Raw genomic sequence first — 23,220 nt, 5'->3', positions numbered from 1 at the left:
ATAATTTAACTTCTGTGTCTAGGAGGAAAAGGTATTGCGAGAAATTTACGTCAAATTCGTACTAAATGTGTTAAAAGTTTAAATCAAATCGATCGAGGTATAATTTTAATAGGATCCTTGGTAATTTTAATATATATAAGTTGTACTTTAGTAGTATTTTCATATTGTAAAATATATTTTTGTTGTATTTGCATTGTAAAGAAACATTACATTACACAATTAAAATTATTCTCGATTAGAAAATTTCTCAACTTTCCCAGAAAAGAATCAAAAAGAATGTAGTTGTTGATATGCTCGTTTATGCAATCGAATACAATATGCAACAGGAACATGTAATATATTTACCTCGATGAATGTTTAATATTTAGCTGTTTAAGACATAGCTGTCTTTATTTAATGAAAGTAATTTTCTTGTGTATTTGTAAAATTTGGAATAAAGATACAAAATGGATTAATAAAAAGAAACGAATTCTGTTAAATCATTAATTTTATTCAATGTTAATTTTAAATTTACATAATGTAATCTAAAAAAACATTAAAAAAATGTTTTATCATTAAAATACATTTTCAAATTCCAAGAAAATAAAATTTCAATCCGTTTTCAAAAATAACAAATTGGGAAAACATTATATAAACATAGGCTGTAAAAAGTTTTGATACAAAGGTTCTTATATTAAAAGCACGAAAAAACATTTGGCAATATTTATTTATGGTAATTATATTATTAAGAATTATTTGCGATATCATTCGTTTTAGGGAAAACCCATCGCGTCACCTCGAGCAAGCCCATTGTTGTCGTGTTACCTTGATTTAAAGGTGTGACTAAGAAAAATTTATCTTATAATTTGTGTACCTTTATTTTGTAACCAGTTATTCGGCTGGTTTTGTTAGGAATCAATATGTACATTAAGTGTTAAATAAAGGACTATAAAATTGTGACGATTACATAGTTGACCTTGTTTTGCCTGATTCGTATTTTGTTTTTCTCGTTCGCTTCTAAACGGACTCCCCGTATATCAGATGACTCATTCACTCACACATTCAGATTTCTATACACTCCCAAAAACACATAGCAACCGAATTCGCTGCCTTCTGAAGGTGACGCAACCGTGTTCATTATAATATTAGGCGTCTTTCAGATCAGCATGTCATTCGGTAATGCACTATTTATTTTATAAAAGAAATGTTTCAAACGAAACATATTCTATTTCCAAATTCTATTTCATTTCATCTATTTCCAAAGTAACGAGTCGAATAACTGATGACAAAATAAAAGTAAACAAGTCAGATTACACTGTGGAACAAATTTTAACCTATTTTGCTTTTTATAATAACCACTAGGTGATTCTTATAGAGTTCCTTACCCTAAATACGAATCCGAAAATCAAATTGCTGAGTCACGTCCAGTTTTCGAGAAAACTAGGTTTTCATAAAAACGGTCGAATTTTTCAGAAAACCAAGTGTTACGTGAAAACTAAAAACGATAGGCAATTAAAATTTATCGCAGAAAATAAAGGAGACTTTCCCGAATACCTATCTATAAAAATTTTGAATTTTGCGTGTGATTAAATGTTTGTAAATGATGATCAAAGTTTAAAACACTTCTGTTACATTTCTACGAAAAGTGGATTGGCTAGCACGAATTTGCTATGCACCATTGGATTCTGTAGACATTTCTGAAGAGGAACCCCACCGCGGGAAGCACGAGATCGGTTTTTTTTTGGAACAGGGTAAGAAAATGTCCGCAAAGAGCGCGTGCACAGAACTTTCGCGCTACACGGTCATCGCTCGCCGGCCACAGCTACGCAGGGCTGTGACTACGCGCTGTATAGACCTGAACCCCGGTCACTTCTTATATGTATATATACATATTATATATATATATATATTACCTTTAAAATATTAATAATCGAAAGATAATACAAATTATACCGGCTATCTTGACTGATTCAATAGTTTTAGTGTTAATCATCGTAATAATATTACTCGTATATGTGTATTTACCTATTAAACAACGAATTATTTAAAACGAAACGATCGTAAAAAGCATTTTCATAACTATTATGAAAATTTATAAAACAATTAAACATTATATATATATATAAGAAGTGACCGGGGTCCAGGTCTATACAGCGCGTAGTCACGGCCCTGCATAGCTGTGGCCGGCGAACGATGGCCACGTGGCGCGAAAGTTCCGTACACGCGCTCTTCGCGGACATTTTCTTACCCTGTTCCAAAAAAAAACCGATCTCGTGCTTCCCGCGGTGGGGTTCCTCTTCAGAAATGTCTACAGAATCCAATGGTGCATAGCAAATTCGTGCTAGCCAATCCACTTTTCGTAGAAATGTAACAGAAGTGTTTTAAACTTTGATCATCATTTACAAACATTTAATCACACGCAAAATTCAAAATTTTTATAGATAGGTATTCGGGAAAGTCTCCTTTATTTTCTGCGATAAATTTTAATTGCCTATCGTTTTTAGTTTTCACGTAACACTTGGTTTTCTGAAAAATTCGACCGTTTTTATGAAAACCTAGTTTTCTCGAAAACTGGACGTGACTCAGCAATTTGGTTTTTGGATTTGGAGTTAAGCGTTAGAATAGTTGTATAAAATATAAATGTAAATAAAGATAGTAACTCTATTGATAAGCAATGATAGAAGTTTCTAGAATATAAAATTCATTTGAATCTATTATAAATGTCATTCTTTTTCTGTTAAAAAAATAATTATTTTACGTAAAATTTCTGTTATTAGCAATTTTCATATACGTGGAAATTTTGCACATATTTACTGAGTATTCGATTGGTTAAAAATGATGGTTACATCTAAAACCTACGTTGTAATCTATTTAGTATGACCATTTATTATGAATACAGTAAGACCCATTTCAATGTATGTATATCTCAATTAGATTTGGGATATTTGAACACTTCGGAGTTCCAGGTAAATATATAGGATATATATTCGTATGATGCTGTTCCATTTTTACCGACACGATTCGAGTTCGTAATTTCCAGTACTCGCATTCTCAGAAAATAAGCTATCATACGTTTTTTGATATTTTTATTATCTGTTGCCATTAGTGATATCTGATCGTAATTACAGTTTTTCCAGATAAGTTGGATTGTTAATGGGAATTATATCTAATGATATCAGAACAAGAGACAAATGTGATTTTACCAGTCAAGTCAACTGATTTTTACTAAAAATGGTATTTAACACTGACGCTACTGAACTGCTACAGTGATTGGTTTTTAATATTTCATTAGTAATTAAGTTTTATTAACGGCAAATACGTGGAATAGAATTCGTTTAAAATTCAAAATCAATAATTCAAAAGTACATACAGTTGTTTTAATGGCGTCAAGCGGTATATATATCAGTTTTTAGCACTGGCCCAATATCATTGACTGTGCCGTATTTCAAACACATGTCTACATATTATTTGTTATTAGATACTTTTTCATTTCCCACTTATACTGTTAAATACATACAAGAATAATGTTTGTTTTGTTTAAATGTGACCCAATATATTACAAAAATGACATAGTAATACAATCAATATGACACCCATTTCATTAGAAACAATTTATGTCTTGTTCAGTCATTGCTCAGTCATTGTCGTATAAAAATGTTATAATTGACTTTCTTATATTAAATAAATATTGTTTATATAAAATGTCAAATGTATATATTCACATTATTTTCTAACGCAACCTATATTAAAAATAAACACTTATACCATTTCATAAGAAAGTTCATGAAAATACTTCATACAAATGTGTAACATTTTGTAGTGTTTAGTTATAAATATTCATAGGTGATAGACATTGATTGAATTAAACATCGTTTGAATTGATTATAAGCCATTTCTTAATTATTTCTTTACTTTCTCTCTTTACTCTTCACTTACAACAAAATAAAAATGACAATTAAACAATTTATAAAAAATGTATTATTAATGGCAGCACTGTTCAACAAATTTGAACTCTTTTTATAGGTACATATTCAGGTAACTCTCTATTCTTTACGACAAATTTGAACTACTTATCATTTTTAGTTTTCACGTAACATTTGTTTCTTTCAAAAATTCGACCGTTTTTACAGAAACCCCTGTTTTTTGAAAAGTGAGGGTGACCCAGTAATTTGGTTTTCGGATTTGTATTTAGGACAAGGAGTTCTATAATGATCACATAATGACTATTACAAAACAAGAATCGCGTTGGACAGTGTAATTTATCATTAAACTTCAAAGATTTGTTTCAACCATATTATATGACTCATCAAAGATTTCAATCTGTCCATTAAGATTAAAACAATCTATCAACTGAAGTGGAAGATGATATTTGACATTTGTATTTTAAAAGAACAACCTTTAAAGTTAAAATACAAACAACATATTTCAGAAACAACAGATTGACGCAAAAAATTTAAAATGTACATATTATCGTTTACTTCTAAATATAGAATTTATACGTAATAAACATATTTAAAAGAATACATTACTTATTTAAGACCTACGTTTGCAACACAACATATTTTTTCCTGATATTATTTTGTAAAATGTATTTTTCTGAACTACTGAATATGTAAATTGAATAAATATACATAAATATCTTTATGTGCGAAATGTGTTCGTTGTATTTCATATTTGACGACTATATGTAGGTCGTCTATATTTAACGTAATTGTAAATATTTTAAAAGCTTTCAGTAAATACAGCATTCTGAGAGATATCAAAGTGTTTGAAATTATAAAAGTTATCTATGAAATCAATATTGATTTCATTGTTCTGTTAGTACTATTCTCAGGCGAACTATTTTATATTTTGTAATCGACCAATGTCAATTTTTGATCTGTTTCTAAATCCACATATTCCGTCTATTTGGACATTACTGTAATTAGTAACATTATATGAGAATTCAACTTGCCTAGCGTGTGCAAAAGTATTGTCGGTATTGCTGTTGTCATTATAACAATAAGAGTAAAATTTTTTAAATTTCAATTTATCCGTATTGTTACTAATTAATCTGTTTATACAAATGAATTGAATCGCTCAGAAGCCAATGCGATTAAGTCCATTTTTTTTATATTTTCTGAATTTTGTAAATTTTAATGAACTAAATAATATTTTTCTTAATTATTAAAGGATTTATACGTTTCTTCGTTTTTTTCTAGGTCAATAAGCCCTTCTTTTGGCTTCTGAGTGACTCAATTCTGTATCTGACTAAAAATGTTTTTCATACCTCAACTTCACGAACGGTTTTCTTATCTTCTAAATGGACAATTACGTAAATAGGCATAGAATATTTTTCTATGCTCTATGTCATACATAGATGAATTTCGCATTATTTTCAGTTTTACAGTCAAATCTTAGTATTTTATATATATAAAAATATGGCATTTCTCGATAACTTCGTACTATTACGTATCGTTGAAAACTTTTTGCTTGGAGATAGTATTATAAATCAATTTTTAATTATGTTACAAGAAAATTTCTGAAATTTGAATCGGTCAGAACATCTTCTAGAGTTTGAAAATTTTCCAGTACAATACGGATACAATGAAGATTACGTCTATGTATACGAGAATCTATTCTTGTGAGACTTCGAACTTTAGCAAAGACGAATAACTCATATCTTTATAAATAGTCTACCAACAACAGTAGCGCCAGTAAAGCACATTTGCTCAGCGGCCTAAGGAATCTAACGTCTTAAATTCTTGTTTATATTCTTAAATGTGAGTTCACAAAATTAATCCGTTAAGTGCGGAACTTATTTCCAAAAATATTTTATTGCGCACACAATAAAATCAAGTGAAGTGTAGATTCGTCAAATGCTGGCCAAACGCACTTATAATATATTTTACTGAAAAATTAAAGCGAAATGAAAAAGAATTACGTGTTTGTCTAAAACAATAAATAATGCATCGTTGAAAAAAATACCACCATAAAGAGTTTTAAAATGACGTGTACACTCGTTAAACGCAGTTAACTTGTTGAACGATTATTAAATTGTAATTGAAAAGTTGACGTTTTTACACTCCTGTAACTAGGCAATAAAACGTCGTACAACGTTTTGCCTGGCTCGTTTTAAAGCTGGTAGCTTTAATGTTTTGCTTCGTATAACGGGTGAGAGAATAAACATGCTTCTCGTTTCCAAAACGTTATGAATTCAAACGTCTCTATAGACGTTAAACAATTTTCTTCAAGACTGAATCCATTGCAGATTTCAGAATCGGAGTTTTTCTTTACAATTACTCTCTAGACATTTAAGTACAATTTTTTCCGTTACTTTATTCAACCTTGAATGAAAATAGACAGAGTATCGTGCGAACTTCAGTTATTAAGTTTAATTAGCAAACTTTTATTTTGCGGTGTAATGTGTACTGCTTATTCATTCATTATCCACCTTATTACGTTCTTATCCTAATGACTCAAACAATTTTATCAAGAACACGTTCGAAATGTACAGTTTGTATAGCGGAGAATATATATATACGGAAAAGCTATTGTACACAATAATATTCACAGAAATCAAGTAGAATTAAGAGTTCTATAGATAATGTTTATCTCGAAGTCTTGCTCCAATATAGATCAACGACTTAACATTTTTTTATTTAAATCATTTCTACTATAGAAATTATGAACTAATTATCCACTTATCTCTTAAGAATCATAAATACTCTTTATCATGTCAAAGGTGTTAATGTGTTCATTTCAGTCAGCTAATCACACTGATGATAAGAAAAAAATATACACGCAGTCGGGTTTTGGATTGCTCCGCGCAAACATATCCGATGGCAAGCGGTTGAGTGGACTTCTTATGTCACAAGCCCGGAATAGCAAACAGTTCGCCTGTTGGTCATTGATTGCAGCTTCGATCTATTGCCTAACGTAAGGCAAGCGTTAACCCCCTTGCCATACCATTTAACCGGACAAAATCCAGGCCATAATTATGGCGACCGGTGTCTCACTTGTGTTGTCACGTCGAGTCAGACTCATGATATTTATGTTTGATTAAAAATTTGTATCACGTGTCAAACTCGCTAAATTACGGCAACAGGTTAACCATTGCAATCTTGCTTGTCATGCTGATAGTAGATAGTATAGGTATTATCTTTCGGTTTGAGAGCAGATAGCTGCTGCAAATACGCAGTATCATCCCGCGTTTGTCAGAAGTTCTTTTAAATCGTGACTGGAGCATTATGTGGCACAAATATTGTGATTCGTCGCATATTGGACGGCAGTTTACACGAATCATTCCAGTTAACAATATTAGCGACATTAGTTCTCTGGCGGCGCGTTTCGTTTTTCCTTGAAGCTACTAACGTACTGTATGTATATAGAAGCTTCGCCACACGTAGAGAGCTCGGTGGACTCTGTGACGTAATCACACGCTTACGAGTCAATTAGTATCCACTACTCGGATCAGTGCCGGTCAGAGTTTCAACTACTTCCACGCGAAGCAGATTGGTGACCGTCATGTCGCGGTTTCGATGGATCCCTGTGTGCGCGCTGATGGTTCTTGCGAGCTGCTCGGCTAGTATTAATGATCCTGTGCCTGCGAAGAAGCTGAAAATCCTCGGTGTCTTCGGACACATGGGGAAAAGTCATTTCGACATTTTCAAACCTCTGCTTGAGGAATTGGCCCGTCGAGGCCACGATTTGACAGTGATCTCATACTTTCCCAGAACCGAGAAGGCCATCGCCACGGAACCTCTGCCAAATTACAAAGACATTAGCTTACTCGGAGATGGGTTAAATCAGTTCGTAGAAGTGGTCGATCTGCACCAGATGATCAATCCGAAGTTCAAAATGATTGGGAACTTAGTCCTGTTGCATCACATGGCGTCTATGGCTTGCGAGGCAGGTCTGAATAACACACGTGTCAAGGAGCTCGTTAAATCGGGGGAACAGTTCGACCTGGTACTCACCGAAGCCTTCAACACTCATTGCTTCTTCGCTGTATTCCATCGAATCGACGCGCCTTTCATCGAAATATCCACGCATTTGCTGATGCCGTGGGTCTTCGGAGAAGTGGGCTTCAGTCATGAAGCCAGCCACGTACCGGCGTTGTTTTCGGAAGTATCGAAGCCGATGAGCTTCCTGAAAAGATTGTGGAATGTAGTCGCTATAGGCACCGCGTGCTCGATGTTCAACACCATTTTTCAGTGGACTGATCAGTCTCTAGCTAACCGCATTTATGGTCCTGAGGTTCCTAATCTAATGCAAATGAGTCACAATGTTTCGTTGGTGTTCGTTAATACTCATTTCAGTCTTTTCGGAGCTCGAGTGCACCCGCCGAACGTTGTAGAGATCGGTGGGATCCATATTCCGAAAAAGACAAATCCTTTACCCAAGGACATTGCGAAGTTCCTTGATCAAGCTCACGAGGGGGTTCTGTATTTTAATCTTGGCTCTATGGTCAAGGCCTCCACCATGCCGGAGGATAAATTGACTGCTCTGTTGAACGTGCTCGGTTCTATTCCTAGAAAAGTGATTTGGAAATGGGAGAACGACGATATGCAACAGAAACCTAAGAACTTCCTGGTGAAGAAATGGCTGCCTCAGTTTGACGTAATGAGTAAGTATAGGTATTCTGTTATCGTAACGATTGGTGTACGGATCAACGATATTAAGGATTGAATGTCGAATAATTATAGTTTTAGTGATACAATTGTACGTTGCATATTCGTGCGTTTCTGATTTCGATTTTTGTAAGTTGTAATTGCTTAGAATCACATACGCTAAGATTACACTGATTTTTAGAGAGTTTCTGGTTGCAGAATTGAACCTGATAGCAGAATTGATTCGTCACTTTACATTTTTGAAGAGTTTATTTTGAAAAAAGAATCATATTTTCGGACTTAGGAATTAAAGATTTTCCTATATAACTTTTACATAATTGACTTTCCTAACTATACACTTTCCCGAATAAAATGGTACCTATATCCGTCTCTCCATTTACGCGGCCTTTTTTAACTCGAGTCTCCTTTTTACACAGTAAATTATAACACTATTTACGCGGTATCCTTTATGAGTGACATTAATTTATGTGATTTGAACTTAGTGACACCGAATAAAATTTACTTTTGCTTTATGACATGATATGGTTATTATCTTTTTATTAAGTTATATGAATTAAATATGTATTTTTAAAACTTAAAGTGATTTTTTTTCTAATATTTTGTTTTCTTTTGTACTGACGGACTTTATTTATGTGATCTTCATTCGTGTAAAATGAATTCTCGTGAAACGGATATTCTTCGTAAATGGAGGGTTAGGTGTATACATTTTTATAGTATCATAAATATTTAAACATATATAGATATTTCTGAAAGTGAAACCTTTATCCAACAATTTCATCGGATATCGTTCAATGTGTTTTAAAAATTATGAGTTTCAGAATACTATAATTATAGTATGAGATAAAATAGAACTGATAAAGTAAGAGTTATCAAAGAGACCTATAAAAACATTTTTTTATTAATAATGTAGGGAGGGGGTAATGTTTGGACGGATAAACAGTTCAAGGTCGCTTGAATTAGTAGAGATATGCATTAACCCATAACGGACCAATGTCGCGATACACATGATGTATTTTGCACGTATATTGCAGCAAATGATTTTATTATTTTTATCATTGTAATTGATATTATATTCTCATTTCAGTTGGTTTCTCATTTGTTTCAAATGTTAAGTTTCAAAATGAACTGGAAAATATCACATGACATTATTGTGTGAAAGGTATCCTTCTCAATTTAAAAATGGTTAAAAATAAAATATTTATAATTTCATAAAAATATATGTACACTGTATACCATTTTTTAAAATGTGGCTATAACATTTTCTCAAAGAAGCATTTATATAATGCGTAGTTAACGCACAAAAACTTCAGACTTTAAATGTATGGGTTTTTAAAACACAATAATACTTTTATTAAATAAAACAAAATCGTTACCCAAATAACAAATAAAATGCAATATGTTAAATACGTCAACATATGTCGATCGTATATACTTATCAAACACTAAATTTATTAATCTCTAACATAAAATTTATCAAGAATTGCTAGAGTTACAGAAGAATGTTTTTGGATTCGTATTCATCGCATGAAAACCTACAAGAATCGCCTATCGAATGTTGCAATGCACGAACAGAGTAAAACTTTATCGGGTAATATAATTTTCGTTACAAGTGAGATATCGCGTGTACGTTAAATGAAGTTTTGATATTGGAAAAACTGTATTCGATGATGCTCCAATCGCGCACGGGTGCACATTGATGAAGGTCACGTATCGAACAATAACGTTTACTACATGGGAGAATGGTAACATGTGTTCTCGGTGTATCGTTTAAATTAATGTGATTTACTCCATTCAACCAATCTATTCGATATATATTGTAACATATCGATAGAATTCTATTGCAGGTCGCGCAGTTATTAATTTGAGTGATAAAATTTTCTCAAATGATCACGCAGAGATAATGAAAGTTTTTCGTGTCACGTTCTTTACAAACACTCGACCAACTTCATCTTCAATAAAGTAATGGAAAACGTAAATAGAACGAGATTTTTCACCGAGTTGCATTTTAATGAGAATTCTTGATTCCTGTAATTCCTTTTCCCGCGCGACTGTAGGAAAATTAATTTTCGTTTCTAAAGGAAAATAGATTACGACCGGTTTAGTATACACATTATTAGGTGAAACTCGCGTATTACGCGCAGTTGGTTGTCTAAAGAATGATTCATAGCGATTCCCATTGAAAACAATTTAACATCTGTCGTATCGATGCATAAACATCTAGGTTCTTGAAATTGTTCTCGGATACAAATAAGTCATTACTTCTTTGTCAACAGAAATTATGTTTTCACTCCGTTCTGCAGTTTTCTCATGTTAACACGTTAACGATTTTCGTTTTAGTTATTTATTTACTTATTTATATATTTACTTATCTATTTATTTATTTATCTACATATTTACTTATCTACTTATTCATTTATTCATTTATTTATTTATTCATTTACTTATTTATTCATTCATTTATTTATTCATTCATTTATTCATTTATTCATTCATTCATTTATTCATTTATTCATTTATTCATTCATTTATTTACTCATTCATTTATTTATTTATTCATTTATTTATTTATTTATTTATTTATTTATTTATTTATTTATTTATTGATTGATTGATTGATTGATTGATTGATTGATTGATTGATTGATTGATTGATTAATTTATTTATTTATTAATGCATTAAAGAGCATACTTTCAATGACTGTTAATGAATAAAGTTTCTTTAATTATATTTATTCTGTTTACTTAAAAACAACTTGGTGAATTCCAAAAATTAAATCTGTAGGTACTACTAAAAATAAGTTTTACATCAATAGTTTAATTGAACAATATTGAACTGTAAATCATAAATATAAGACAAATACCACTTAGATTTTAAAACAAAAACAAAAGTACGTTGTGATTCAATTGAATATATTACCCTTGCATAATGTTTTAATAAGTATATAAGGTTTTATCAAAGATATGACTCTTTAATTATCAATTTAGAGCACTTAGTAAAGCAATCATAGATTTAAAAAATTAGATTTACACAGGTCAAAGGAGGAGTAATATTTTCTCGTACTAATTTTCAAAAATCAATATCATCTAACATCTATCCATTTTTCATACTGGAATGTTCATTCTGAAAAACAGATACTTGCCGACACAGAATGTTATTCAGTGCAGGTGCTTTGCTAAAAGAGAATTATTCGTATCGGTGTAGGCAGACAATGAGGGTGTTCTTATTCTATTTCGATTTCGTTGATAATGTTTCGTAACGAGACGTTTAATATCGACATATTGATATTACCGATATAGGGATAAAAGGGCAGGCAGAAAATGGTTGCCCGATACTCGAAAATCGAAATTGAAATTCTGGTATTGCGATTGAAATTGATCGAGGCGGAACAGTTCAAAATCGTTGCGAAATATCGAAAGCGGATTTCGAGGCCGAAACGGGTTTCGAGTGCGCTCTGGTATTTGCTGTGGCGCAGAGGCGGCGAGCGTCAAATAGTTTAGAAACTTTCAAAGCGGCTTTGCATAGTCGAGGGCTTTCGATGCCTCGAAATGATATCGCGGTGGGTGTTGATACGGCAACATGTCCGGTTTTCGATCATCGAATAGCAAATTATTCCCGGATTGCGAAATCATTCGAATAGGCGAACAATTGCCACTTGACATGCCCAGCCGAATCAAAATTATCGCGATACACCAAACAGGGAGTGCTTCTACATTTGCTGGTCATTTGCGATTGAATGCGGTTGATGGAAGATTGAAGAAGAAGGAAACTACAATAAAGACAGGAAAACGAAAATGTGTACAATATAACATTTGTGAGTGATCATTATCGATAAATCAAAATTACTGCGATACACGGATCACAAAGTGTTTCTATATTTGCTAGCCATTTGCAATTGAATGTGCTTAATGGAACGGAACGTTGAAGAAAGAAGAACGAGTGAGACGAAACATTTGTAAGTCTCGATCATCGTTGATATAATCTACGCATGTTTGTTCAAATCAAAATTTTCGGGATATACGCAACACGGAAAGCTTCTGTTTGTTTCCCACGTGCGATCAAACGGGGTTGTTGAAACGTTGAAAGGGGAAGGAAAAAGATTAACCTCTTGTCTTATAATATTAGACTCGCGATGAAAATTTTAAACTAAAATCGATATATCTAAATGTTATTTACTTATTTTTGAATACAAATGAAACATTATTTTTCTATTATCAATTCCTTTAGGGTAAACGTACACATAGAATAAGTATCAAATTCTTTTCTTTTTGTAATAAATGATCGTGAATAAAGTAATTTTTTCAACCACAGAAAGAAATCATAGAACAAGAGGTTAAGATTTCAAGAATAAAATCGGTACAGGATACTATCCTAAGCGCATTTATTTCTATTTGTCTCATTATTCAATAATTATCTACTCCACTTTGTAAAATTAAAAACGGATACAAGGAAAGTCTAAATTATCGACAAACTATGCTGATACTTATAACACAGAAATCAGAATGCGAAATGGTTGAAAGAAACTGAGAAATCCGTGTCATTCTCGAGGGGTTGAAGGAAGAAAAGAAAAAGTAAGTGTTGGCGGTGAATCATTTGTAGGTCCCGATCATTATAATGGTCCGAGAATCTCGTGTCCAGGGCGCATTAGGTGGGCAACGGTCATCAAGTTGATCGACCGGGTCCTTAAGAAGATAATGATCTCTTCATTGTTGAAAGTAGGTTGAAGGTAGGATTCTTCGCGGTACCAACATGATTCCCAAGTCTTGTTCTGGATACGCGACCAGTTCGTTGCGGCGAAGAAGTTCTTTTGTCGGTTCGGCGGATTGTGTTCGTTGTTTGACCAAGGATAAGACGCAGGACCGTGGGAATTTCCCGTGCAGGCAGTTTTGCAGCTTTCCGGCCTCCGCCGAGCGAAATGACTTTAATTAGGCAACTCGCTAACGACCCTGCTGGCAACATAAATCACCGTTAAACCTGCCCGGGAAGAAGACTTCATCCCAGCGGTGCCTCACTCGTTGCTTCTGACCTTCTTTGGCGACAATTTGGAACTCAGTGGCTTAAGTGGTTGCGTGGTTGGACTCGGGAAATCGATTGCAACGTGGTGCAACTAAATGCGGGACGGTGCTTCGTAGCTTTTAAGGCTTTTTATGCGACGAGACTTTATCTTCATTTGTTTAGCATTGAGGATCTTGTAATCGAAGAAATGTTGTTTTGTTTTTTTTATTTTTTTATTGGGTCATTCTGTAGATAATGCCATTTTTTATAAGCTTTTCATTTTTAAAAAGTAAGATAAGCAAATCTTTTTTAAATATGAAATATATTCTCTTTCATTATCAGCATTAGATTTGAAAAAGATTTGTTCATTTTAATTTTTAGAAATAAAAGAGATATTAAAAAACCATATTATTTGTGCGGTGATCCAATTTTTATAATGTGCGATATATATAACTTTGCATCGGTTGGTGCTTGTTTGATCTAAATCCGATAACCAATAAGGGATTCATTACAAATTGTGAACCTATATCTATTCTTGTTTTGTGCAAGAATAATGTGTGTTATTTACAAAAATGTCGAGCTATTTTTCCATATTTGATTAATAAAGCAGTAATGAGTCAATAGATTCAGTTTTTATCGTGTATAATGACTAAAAAAAATTTTTTTCACAAATTCACCAAAAATAGAAGCAAAAACTTATCGACTTCATAACTGCTACTTATTGTACGAAAATGTTTATTTTTTAATTACTGATTTCTATTTAATATTAAAATTAGTTAATATTAACTTACGTTAAAATAACAATTTGTAAAAACAGTTTTCCAATTTATTCGAAGCAAGTACGAGTGGAATAGCTCCCATTAGAGGCAGGGTTTTCAATTGCATACTTATTATTACGATTAAATTACATAATATTTAGATGCAATATACCTGTCGTTAACTTGTAAGAAACGGTTAGTAAGTTCTTTTGAATGACAAGTTCATGATATCATGACAGTTAATAACATCATTGACATTGATATTATGCAGTTGCTTATTACGCAACTCGTTTGTTACGTAAAATTATTTTTTCTCGCTGAACATGTATATAACTCAGATGAATTGATTAATTTTCCTGTTTACACTCCTTGTTTGTCCAGAACGCATTCCAAAAATTGGTTAGTGGAGTGAATGTCGTAGTCTACATTGATAATATTTTAATGGCAATTCTCGGATTATATAGAAGTTATGTTTCTTAGAAGAAACAGAAATTCGATGATAAAACGACATTCTGATGTCTTTGATTACTTGTGAATTCAAATGTAATCTTTAAATATGTCATAGCATTATGCGTGCACAAGATCTTATTATATGGGAACCTACTATTATAACATAATCTAAAAACAAAATCAAAATTGCTACTACTGAAGCGGATGGACGATTTTCTTGATTTTAGTACTACGCTTAAGTACACGTGAGTTTCTATTCATGCCGTGTGAATAAACAATGGTACATGCTATTGCGTTACTTATACGTTTGTATAATACATTTTTTAGTTTTTATAAGAGTAAGAAATTAATTATTAAAAAAATATTTCCTTTTAAAGAGTATAGCATTAAAGAATTATATAAAGTATTTTTATAAATCAAATTAACAGAATAGCCTGGAGAGAAAGTTCAATGTGGATCACAGTTCTAATTGGTTTAAATGGTTTGGATGTACGAAATTCCAGGAAACTGAAAAAGTAAATAAAATCACAGTGTATCAGACTATTTTTTTCATTTTGAGAGAATAAGTAAATATAGTAATGGAATAAAAAACAACAGCAGTATTAACCGACATATTTCTTCTATTCCATTTTCAGTTTTTTTTTTACGAAAAACTAAACACAGATGCAAACAGAAACAAATTTATCAATGTGGTTTAATTAATACAGTACAAAATTTGTTTTCGAAAACATCATATTGAAATGAAACATATATGAAGATTTCAATCGCATTACTATAAAATTCGTATTAATTAAATAACCATTATTCATCAAGTATAATGCAAAAATTTACAAGAGAAATTAAAATATAAAATACGCTCAACAAATAAAAACGGAGTATTGAGTTATATTTATTTTTTTATTGACATATCCTGAACCAAAAGTTGTTTAGCTCTGATATGTAGAATAAAAATAAACAGTTTATTTTCAAATTGTCTTCAAATTGCTTTCAAATTCGCCATTACCGAAATGATTTAATAATCTTCCACAAAGGGAACATATTTTCAAGTATCGAATCCTGTCATTTTAACGTTTAACTCTGTTACCATCTCACACATTATAGATAATGTTTCAAAATTAGTGACGGAGGTAATTAAATCATTTTAAAGCTCACTGCATGAAAAGTTTTAACGTTTGTAAAATGTGGAGTGACCGTTTTTACAGTCGTACATACCTGCATACGTTAATATAGCAAATGGGAGACAGTAAAACCAAATTATAATAGTTATTACCCTCTATTCCGTAGTGATATCTCTTTTTATATTTTGTGACCGGTTCGTAAATGTTGATAAATAATATACTTTTTAAATAGATACTGGAGATCCATTACTTTTTTAAACTATAATAAATAAATTCCTTGATTGAAAAAATCGAATTTTATTTAATTCCAACTATTGCATAGTTGTTCAGTATACGGAGTGAAGCACCTATCTCCATCCCATCGAATAATTACTTAACGGTAAAGTTTATGAAAACGTTGAAAAATAGGATTTAAATGGTATCAGAAGGCACATCTTATAAGGTGAGTGCTTTTTTTGTGGGTGGAGGCGTTTTAGAGATTTCAGGGTGAGTTTGATTTTTTTTAATGGAATCACCTACTTTCTGTACCATAGATCGGTAGAGTATTAAATTCTGGGTACAAAAGTGTTGACTTTCTTACATCGTAAACTTGATAGTTAATTAGACATTAGCAATATTTTGATCCGCGTAAAGAGAATGTCTCCGAGTGATCCGCGAAGATGACAGTGCTTATCTGACAATATTTATCAATATGCCACGTACTTTTACTTTGACGTAATCGTCTACGATTTTTGTGATAGAGTTATAGATAATAATTGCTTATGTTAAACATCTTAATCTTTATCAAGTGTTTAGATACTCAAAACGATATCTCTTAACACGAATGCAGTAATGCAACATAAGTAAGTTAGGTTTAGGATGCATAAAGGTCAACACTTTTATACTTAGAATTTGATACTCTATTAATGTATGGTACAAAACGTAGTTCATTCCATTAAAAAAAATTAAAGTGACTTTGAAATCACTAAAACATCTCCACTCACAAAAAAAGCACATATAAAATGTGCTCTCTGATGCCATTTAAATCCTATTTTTCAACATTTTCATAAACTGTACCATTAAGTAATTATTCGAGGTGATTGAGACGCTTCACCAATTATTAAATTGAATCAATTTGATTAAAGCGTTCGTTGATATTAAAATAAAATATAAAACATTTGTACAAAATTGAACAATTAGAAGGCCAATATTAACCCTCCGCCGGCAATACGCTTTTCCACTAATGTGATCGACAATATGGACCTTTTATGGTCAGATCTGATTTATCATTGTTGCGTGTTCTGTAGAACTCTGAAAAAATTCTAAACTGTTTATTATAGTCTCTACTTTAATGAACAAATGACACTTTAGTCAAATCTTCATAACATTTTTCAATAAAAATGAAAAATTGAGGTGAAGTCATGAAAAAATGATATTCTATTTAAGGTGCATAACTTTCTATTAAGTAAATATTAAAAAAAATATATTGTACAGTTTTACTCATAAGATTATTATCTTTCGAAAGAATATGAAGAGACTTGCCAGCCGTTAATAAAGTATAATTTATTTTGATATTTTAATTTGGGAGACTTTTTAGTAGGTTATATCAGTGGAAAATAAAGCATTATTTTGAAAAATGAAATTGTAAATGGTCTATAAAGGTAAAAATATACAAATAAATTACGGACAAATCATGAAATATACATGTTGAAAGAAACCATTTTTTAAATATTGTGTATTGAATACTTTTAAAACACTAACGCAAACGGTAATATGGACTATTGAAGGAACGAAAATTATTTTATTCTCTTAAAACTTAGAATTGAACTGACCATGAAGAACGGTACTTGGGATGTCTAATCTCTATATGTATAAGATTTTTTAGGTGGTAGATTTAGGCAGTCCGACTTTTCCGTTTTGGAGAAACTAAACAAAGAATTTTTCGATAGGACTATAAATGCTCTATATTGCCTACGGAGGGTTAAGTGTTGCATCATGCATCGTGAAATTTAATATATTTTCTAGAAAAGATTTATTTTTTACTTAAAAGTGCAAGGATGTTATCATTAAGTCAACATGATAACTACAACAAAGCATATGCATTATTCATTGTAGATAAATATGCTATGGGCTGCAACGAATATTTCTATCGAGTTTAAAATATGTTTAATTGCAAAATATGAAGTGTCCGATTTCTTATCAGTCGCAAATTGGCCATCCAAGTGATTACATAATTACATTTTTAAAAGTTGTAAGTTCCTCCGTGTCTACAATGTTGGCAAAAATGCATACTAGAAAATGAAACATTTTTTATTTATTAATCCTTGGAAAATAAAGGGCCATTTCGTTCCATAATAGAATATTCACGTTACGTAAGTTTTAGGAAGAAATTATTGATGAAGTTTTACGCATACTGTTAACTGTAATTATTACAATCGCATCTATATATAATTTTACAAATGCATTAATAAATAGACAAATATAAGAATTCATTTTTTTATATTTCTTTTGTATTCATAAATTAAGACAAAACTTTTTTTAATCTAGTTATAATGTATAGTAATCTACAGATAATAAACGAGAATATATCGTAGATGAAAAAAGGTCTAGTCTCTCATAATTTTTAAAAATAAAGGAAACATATCAAGATCGCATTATTCATGGGATGACCTAATAACTTCTTTTTTCTTCACTATTCTGGCATTTCATATTACACATTGTAGTATCCATCTCTAACACTATACAGGTTAGATTCACATTGTGAAGGACACTTTACTGTCAGTTTATGTATATTACATTACTTGCGCATTACTGGCTTACACAAGACCACTCGGAAGAAGAGTCAGAGACGATTTTCGCGAGGCAACTGCATCAATGTTAAAGCCCACGGGCTCTTTTTCCGAGCGAGTCGCAGCCTCGGTGGTCAGATAATCTAGCTAGAAACAAGCGGTAACTCGACTGGAGGCTGGGGATCGATCGCTTTAATTTTATTATCTTGCTCCGTGACTGTTGTATCCTGGTCCCGGTTCCTTGAATCCCCGCTGTTGGTAGCTTCCCCTTAGTCTTCGTGATCTCGATAAGATCGTAGCTGCGTTTCGCTTCGTGTTGCTTCGCACGCTTTAGCGGGCGCACTCGAAAAGCCACGCGATCTCGAACAGCTGATCCTAACTGGGTTCAAGCAGAGCTTTTACGAAACCGTGAAAATTATTAACATTCGCCGTACTGTGTCTGAGTCCTTTTCGACTTTAAGCTGATGACTATTATCTTTTTTTGCTATCTTTATGTAGTATCTAGAATATTTATTGTAGGATGAATGGTTTGTTGTGCGTGCGTAAGGGCGACCAGGTCGTATTGCGACGGACCGGCGCCGGGATGTTTGGGAAATAGTGTGACTGCGTTTAGACGTGTACGTGACTGCGTGAATTTTGACCATGGACGAAAGATGCGAGTGAGAAGGGTGCAAGGGTGAGAAAGACAGAGCGAATGGGGGTGTGTGATAAAAGCGAGTGGAAATGCGTGCATGAGGACATTTTGGTGAGCGACAGCGGAGAGGAACATTTTTGGTGCGAGAGTCGTGTGTTGTATTTTTTACGTGTTGTCCGTATTGTTTCCTTTATCTTATTAAATATATTGTTTTCCTAATTCTCTTTTTACTAAAGATCCACATTTTCAAATATCATCTAATAGTAAAACCACCATATACTATATTTACATTGGCGAATTGTTTAGTTCAAATAGTATTTTTTTCGTGATAAACAAGAGTAATAAAGGAACAAAATAGAAATTCAAAATGTTTGTGTCAACAGGGGCTGATTATGGGTTCGCCTGAATCTAAACGTGGTGTGCATGGTTGCTAGAATTACTGATACTGCGAGGGTTAACCCTTTACTTCCGAAAATTTTTCATTATGAGTATTCGTCATTTTCTAATGAAATATCGATCGTATCTTTACAAATAAGTTAAAGAGAAATTGTAAAAAAATTGATCCTTCGCGGTAGAATGCCGCCATAATGGTGACTTTGAGCTTTCATACCTAAACCGAAAGTTGTAAATAAATAATGTCATTATTCAAATAACGAGGAATTAGTTTTGGGATTAGGATTAGGATATCGCATAGACTGATACGCGATTTTTTTCTTTCCTAGTATTTAAAAGCTTGATGGATTTTCAGTTTATTATGGGAAGAATTTTCAGAAGTTCAAAAGATGTTTATTCGCAAAGAGTTGAGGAATACAACTATCATGTTTCAATGTTTCATGTGTTAATACGTTATACAAAATTTAATATTGAATATAAAACTTTCTAATTTTCCTACATCAAACCAAATGACAATCGATGGTTGTCTGTCTAGTGCAAAGGGTTAATCAATACAATTTCGAGGTGTTTTTGTTCTCAAATTGCTAACAACGTATTATACACGTCGATAGTCTTATTGCATAATATATTTTAAATTGTTTTGATCGCTTTATACAATATTTTTAATACATGAAATTAGTGTTGAAATTAGTGTTGAAATTGTTTAATGAAATTGTTTAATGAATCTCTGAATTGGTTACCAAAGTAAGCGGTTAATTCTCGGGATTCCGGGCCGGGTTAATTTAGATCCATGTTTTCGTGAAATCCGTTGTGCAATTAATATATATTCAAATATAATAATTGCAAATTGTTAGAAACTAAAAGCATAAAACTATATAATTTATACATCTAAACTGAAAAATGTAAAACTTTAGGAAACTAACAAAGAACTAAATGCCACAACTAGAAATGGCAGATTCCTGAAACTTTTGCAGCAACCTACCTATAAGTCAAAACCTTCAAAAATCTCTATAAATCGAATTTTCGATTTTAAATCTCTCTTATTCGAAAATTTGATAGGACGAAAGTTTTATAACTCAAATATCTTAAATACGCCTTCCTTTCTGATTCTACTCATGGAGGATCAACTGCAGCAAGTCCGGAGTAGTCCGATCATTCGGAGAGATCGAGCAATGTTGTGCAATATTGTAAAATAAATTAAAGTATGGGAAAGTTATGCATTCCATTTAAATATAACAAATGAAACACTATTATAACTTCATGTTATATCGACAATTACTATAAAACTGTAATTAAATTGTAAGTTAAATTTTAATACGCTTGAAACTTCACGAAAATGTGGTCGATCTATTCAGGATTCGCTCTTTGTAAAATAGATTCTATACCGAACATTAATATATTATGCATGCAATGCACAAAATTGCAAGAACGCTTTTCATTTTATATTTTACATGATTTGCCTTTTTTGCAATTTTTTCGTTTATTTATATTCCTCTGAAGGTAAGATTTAGATTTTAAAATACCTATTAATATAAATATATGGGTCAAAGATACACCCGTTTCTCTATTTACGCGGAACGAGATAACTCGCAGTTGGCGGTCTTGTCCAGTACACCGACTACGAGTTGTCTCGTAGAAACTTTTGTTTGCTTTTATTTCCTTTTGTTTCGACAGACTCTATTTACGCGATTTTCATTCGCATAAAATGGAACCATGTGAAACGGATATACCGCGTAAATGGAAGGACGGGTGTAATTCGTCACAGGACTTTATAGGATTGCTGAACCGTCGGTATTCAGTGAGTTAATCGGCATCGTCATGTATAACCATTCCTCTCGTTCGCCATCCCGGATACATCGATTTCCGCGGTTGGATAACTGGGAATTTTAATAATTTCACTGGTTTAGGTTAGAATAAGTTCTGCATAAAAGGTCCATTTTTTCAGCTTCGAAGTACTTCCATAATAATAAATTCGAAACAAGAATGTTGCTACCCTCATATCGTACGATATCCATCAGGAGAATCTTTGCGAAAAAGGATAGATGAAAAGATCGATCTGCTTTTTTCTTCTTTTCTCAAAAAATTTGAATACTCCATTCCAAGGGATCGATGGAATAAACGGTGCTTCGACAGCTTGATAAATCGTCGCTGACTCCCCTTGATCACCGGCCCGCCATCGCTCCATTCATGACGTGTTTGCAATCGATTCTGTCAATTCGCATACGATCCGCTAATGTAATTGATTTTAGAGGCAACGATATCGAGGACGGGATAGGGATGTGTTGACACGCAATGCCCTCGAGTATCGCGTTTAACGACGGCGGGGGGGGGGGGGGGAAGACCGGAGGAGGGCGGCATTTACCCCTTAGGACAGAGGTTCCCAAAGTGTTGATGTTCATTTTTGAAGGATCGCGAAAAATTTCAAAATACACTTAACCCTTGACACGGTTGAAGAAGAGCGGAAGAACTTTCATTTACACGATACTCGACGAATATACACGTCATCTTAAAATCAAAATGATACTAATTCCTTCAACGATCAACTGTTTATTTTTTTCAGATAAACATGTAATTCTTCTTCGTTTTGCTTCAGCTTTTCGTTAGAATAAATTATAGCTGCACTTGGACTGCGTTCGACGAGTATACATATCATTATTTGATTTCATTGCGAGTATTATTAGAGATTTCTGAAATTAAATTCCACAGTTAATTAACACGGTAAGGTCAGACAAATTTAAAAAATTACGTTAATTTCTTGTTTGTTCTGTGAATTACATATGCAACCTTGTTGGATTAATGCATTTTTATTTGAAAATATGTATATAATTTTTTATTCTACAAAAAAATATAATAGTACTATTTCACATGGATTTGTCAAATTTATTACATGTATATTTCTTTTCATTGTGAATTGTGGACTCGAATTGCACGATTTCAATTTACACGGCATTTTCGGGGAACCTACCGCTTAAATCGAGATGTAGAATAATGAACTGATATCACTCATAATACAACGAATGTTCTTCAAAATTTTGGACCGTAAGCCACTCGAAAGATTTTCTTTCACTATCAGTGCAGTTAGCATCGTTAGAGGTCTATAGACTCGCTGATAATAGCTTTCAAACCTTTACTGTTGAACACCGTCATAAAGGCGATTTAGAGTTATGACGTCTAAAAGTAAAAGCTGCAAATCGATAATTTAAGTATTCAAATAAGGAGAGATTGATAGATACTTTTCTCTCTCCCTACTATTTAAGATTTCGATGTACAATTCAACTTTTTATAAAAAGAGGGCTCAGAAATTTACTAGACTCTTATTCACAATAGATTAAAATTGAAAAGACAGTTTACATATTTATTGAAAGTGTGTTGTTTGTACATCGAATTGCCATAAGTAATTCGGTTACGGTAAATTAATTACAGTAAGTCTTTTTAAGCGAACGAGTTATAATGAACTGTTGTATTGTATTTTTCATGAATGAACGTTTGTCGGAGTGAATGCAATAAATTAGAGC

General features: G+C 32.4%; 1 protein-coding gene across 2 annotated transcripts in view; it reads left to right on the top strand.

The window, feature by feature from the left end:
• The window catches only part of LOC116431335 (UDP-glycosyltransferase UGT5), an 84,010-nt gene that overhangs the window by 4,576 nt on the left and 56,214 nt on the right, over positions 1-23,220 (top strand). The window contains exon 1 of one of the 2 annotated variants that reach the window (XM_031986599.2): positions 7,171-8,587. The exons of the other annotated variant lie outside the window; for it this stretch is intronic. Coding sequence (XP_031842459.1) covers positions 7,486-8,587 — 1,102 coding nt within the window. The 5' untranslated portion in view covers positions 7,171-7,485. Of the gene's footprint in view, positions 1-7,170; positions 8,588-23,220 lie in introns of those variants that run through there. 2 annotated transcript variants of the gene reach the window in all.

The sequence above is a fragment of the Nomia melanderi genome, chromosome 9 (genome assembly GCF_051020985.1).
Source record: "Nomia melanderi isolate GNS246 chromosome 9, iyNomMela1, whole genome shotgun sequence".
In the NCBI taxonomy this organism is placed as follows: domain Eukaryota; kingdom Metazoa; phylum Arthropoda; class Insecta; order Hymenoptera; family Halictidae; genus Nomia; species Nomia melanderi.
This window is presented reverse-complemented; position numbering and strand designations above follow the sequence as displayed.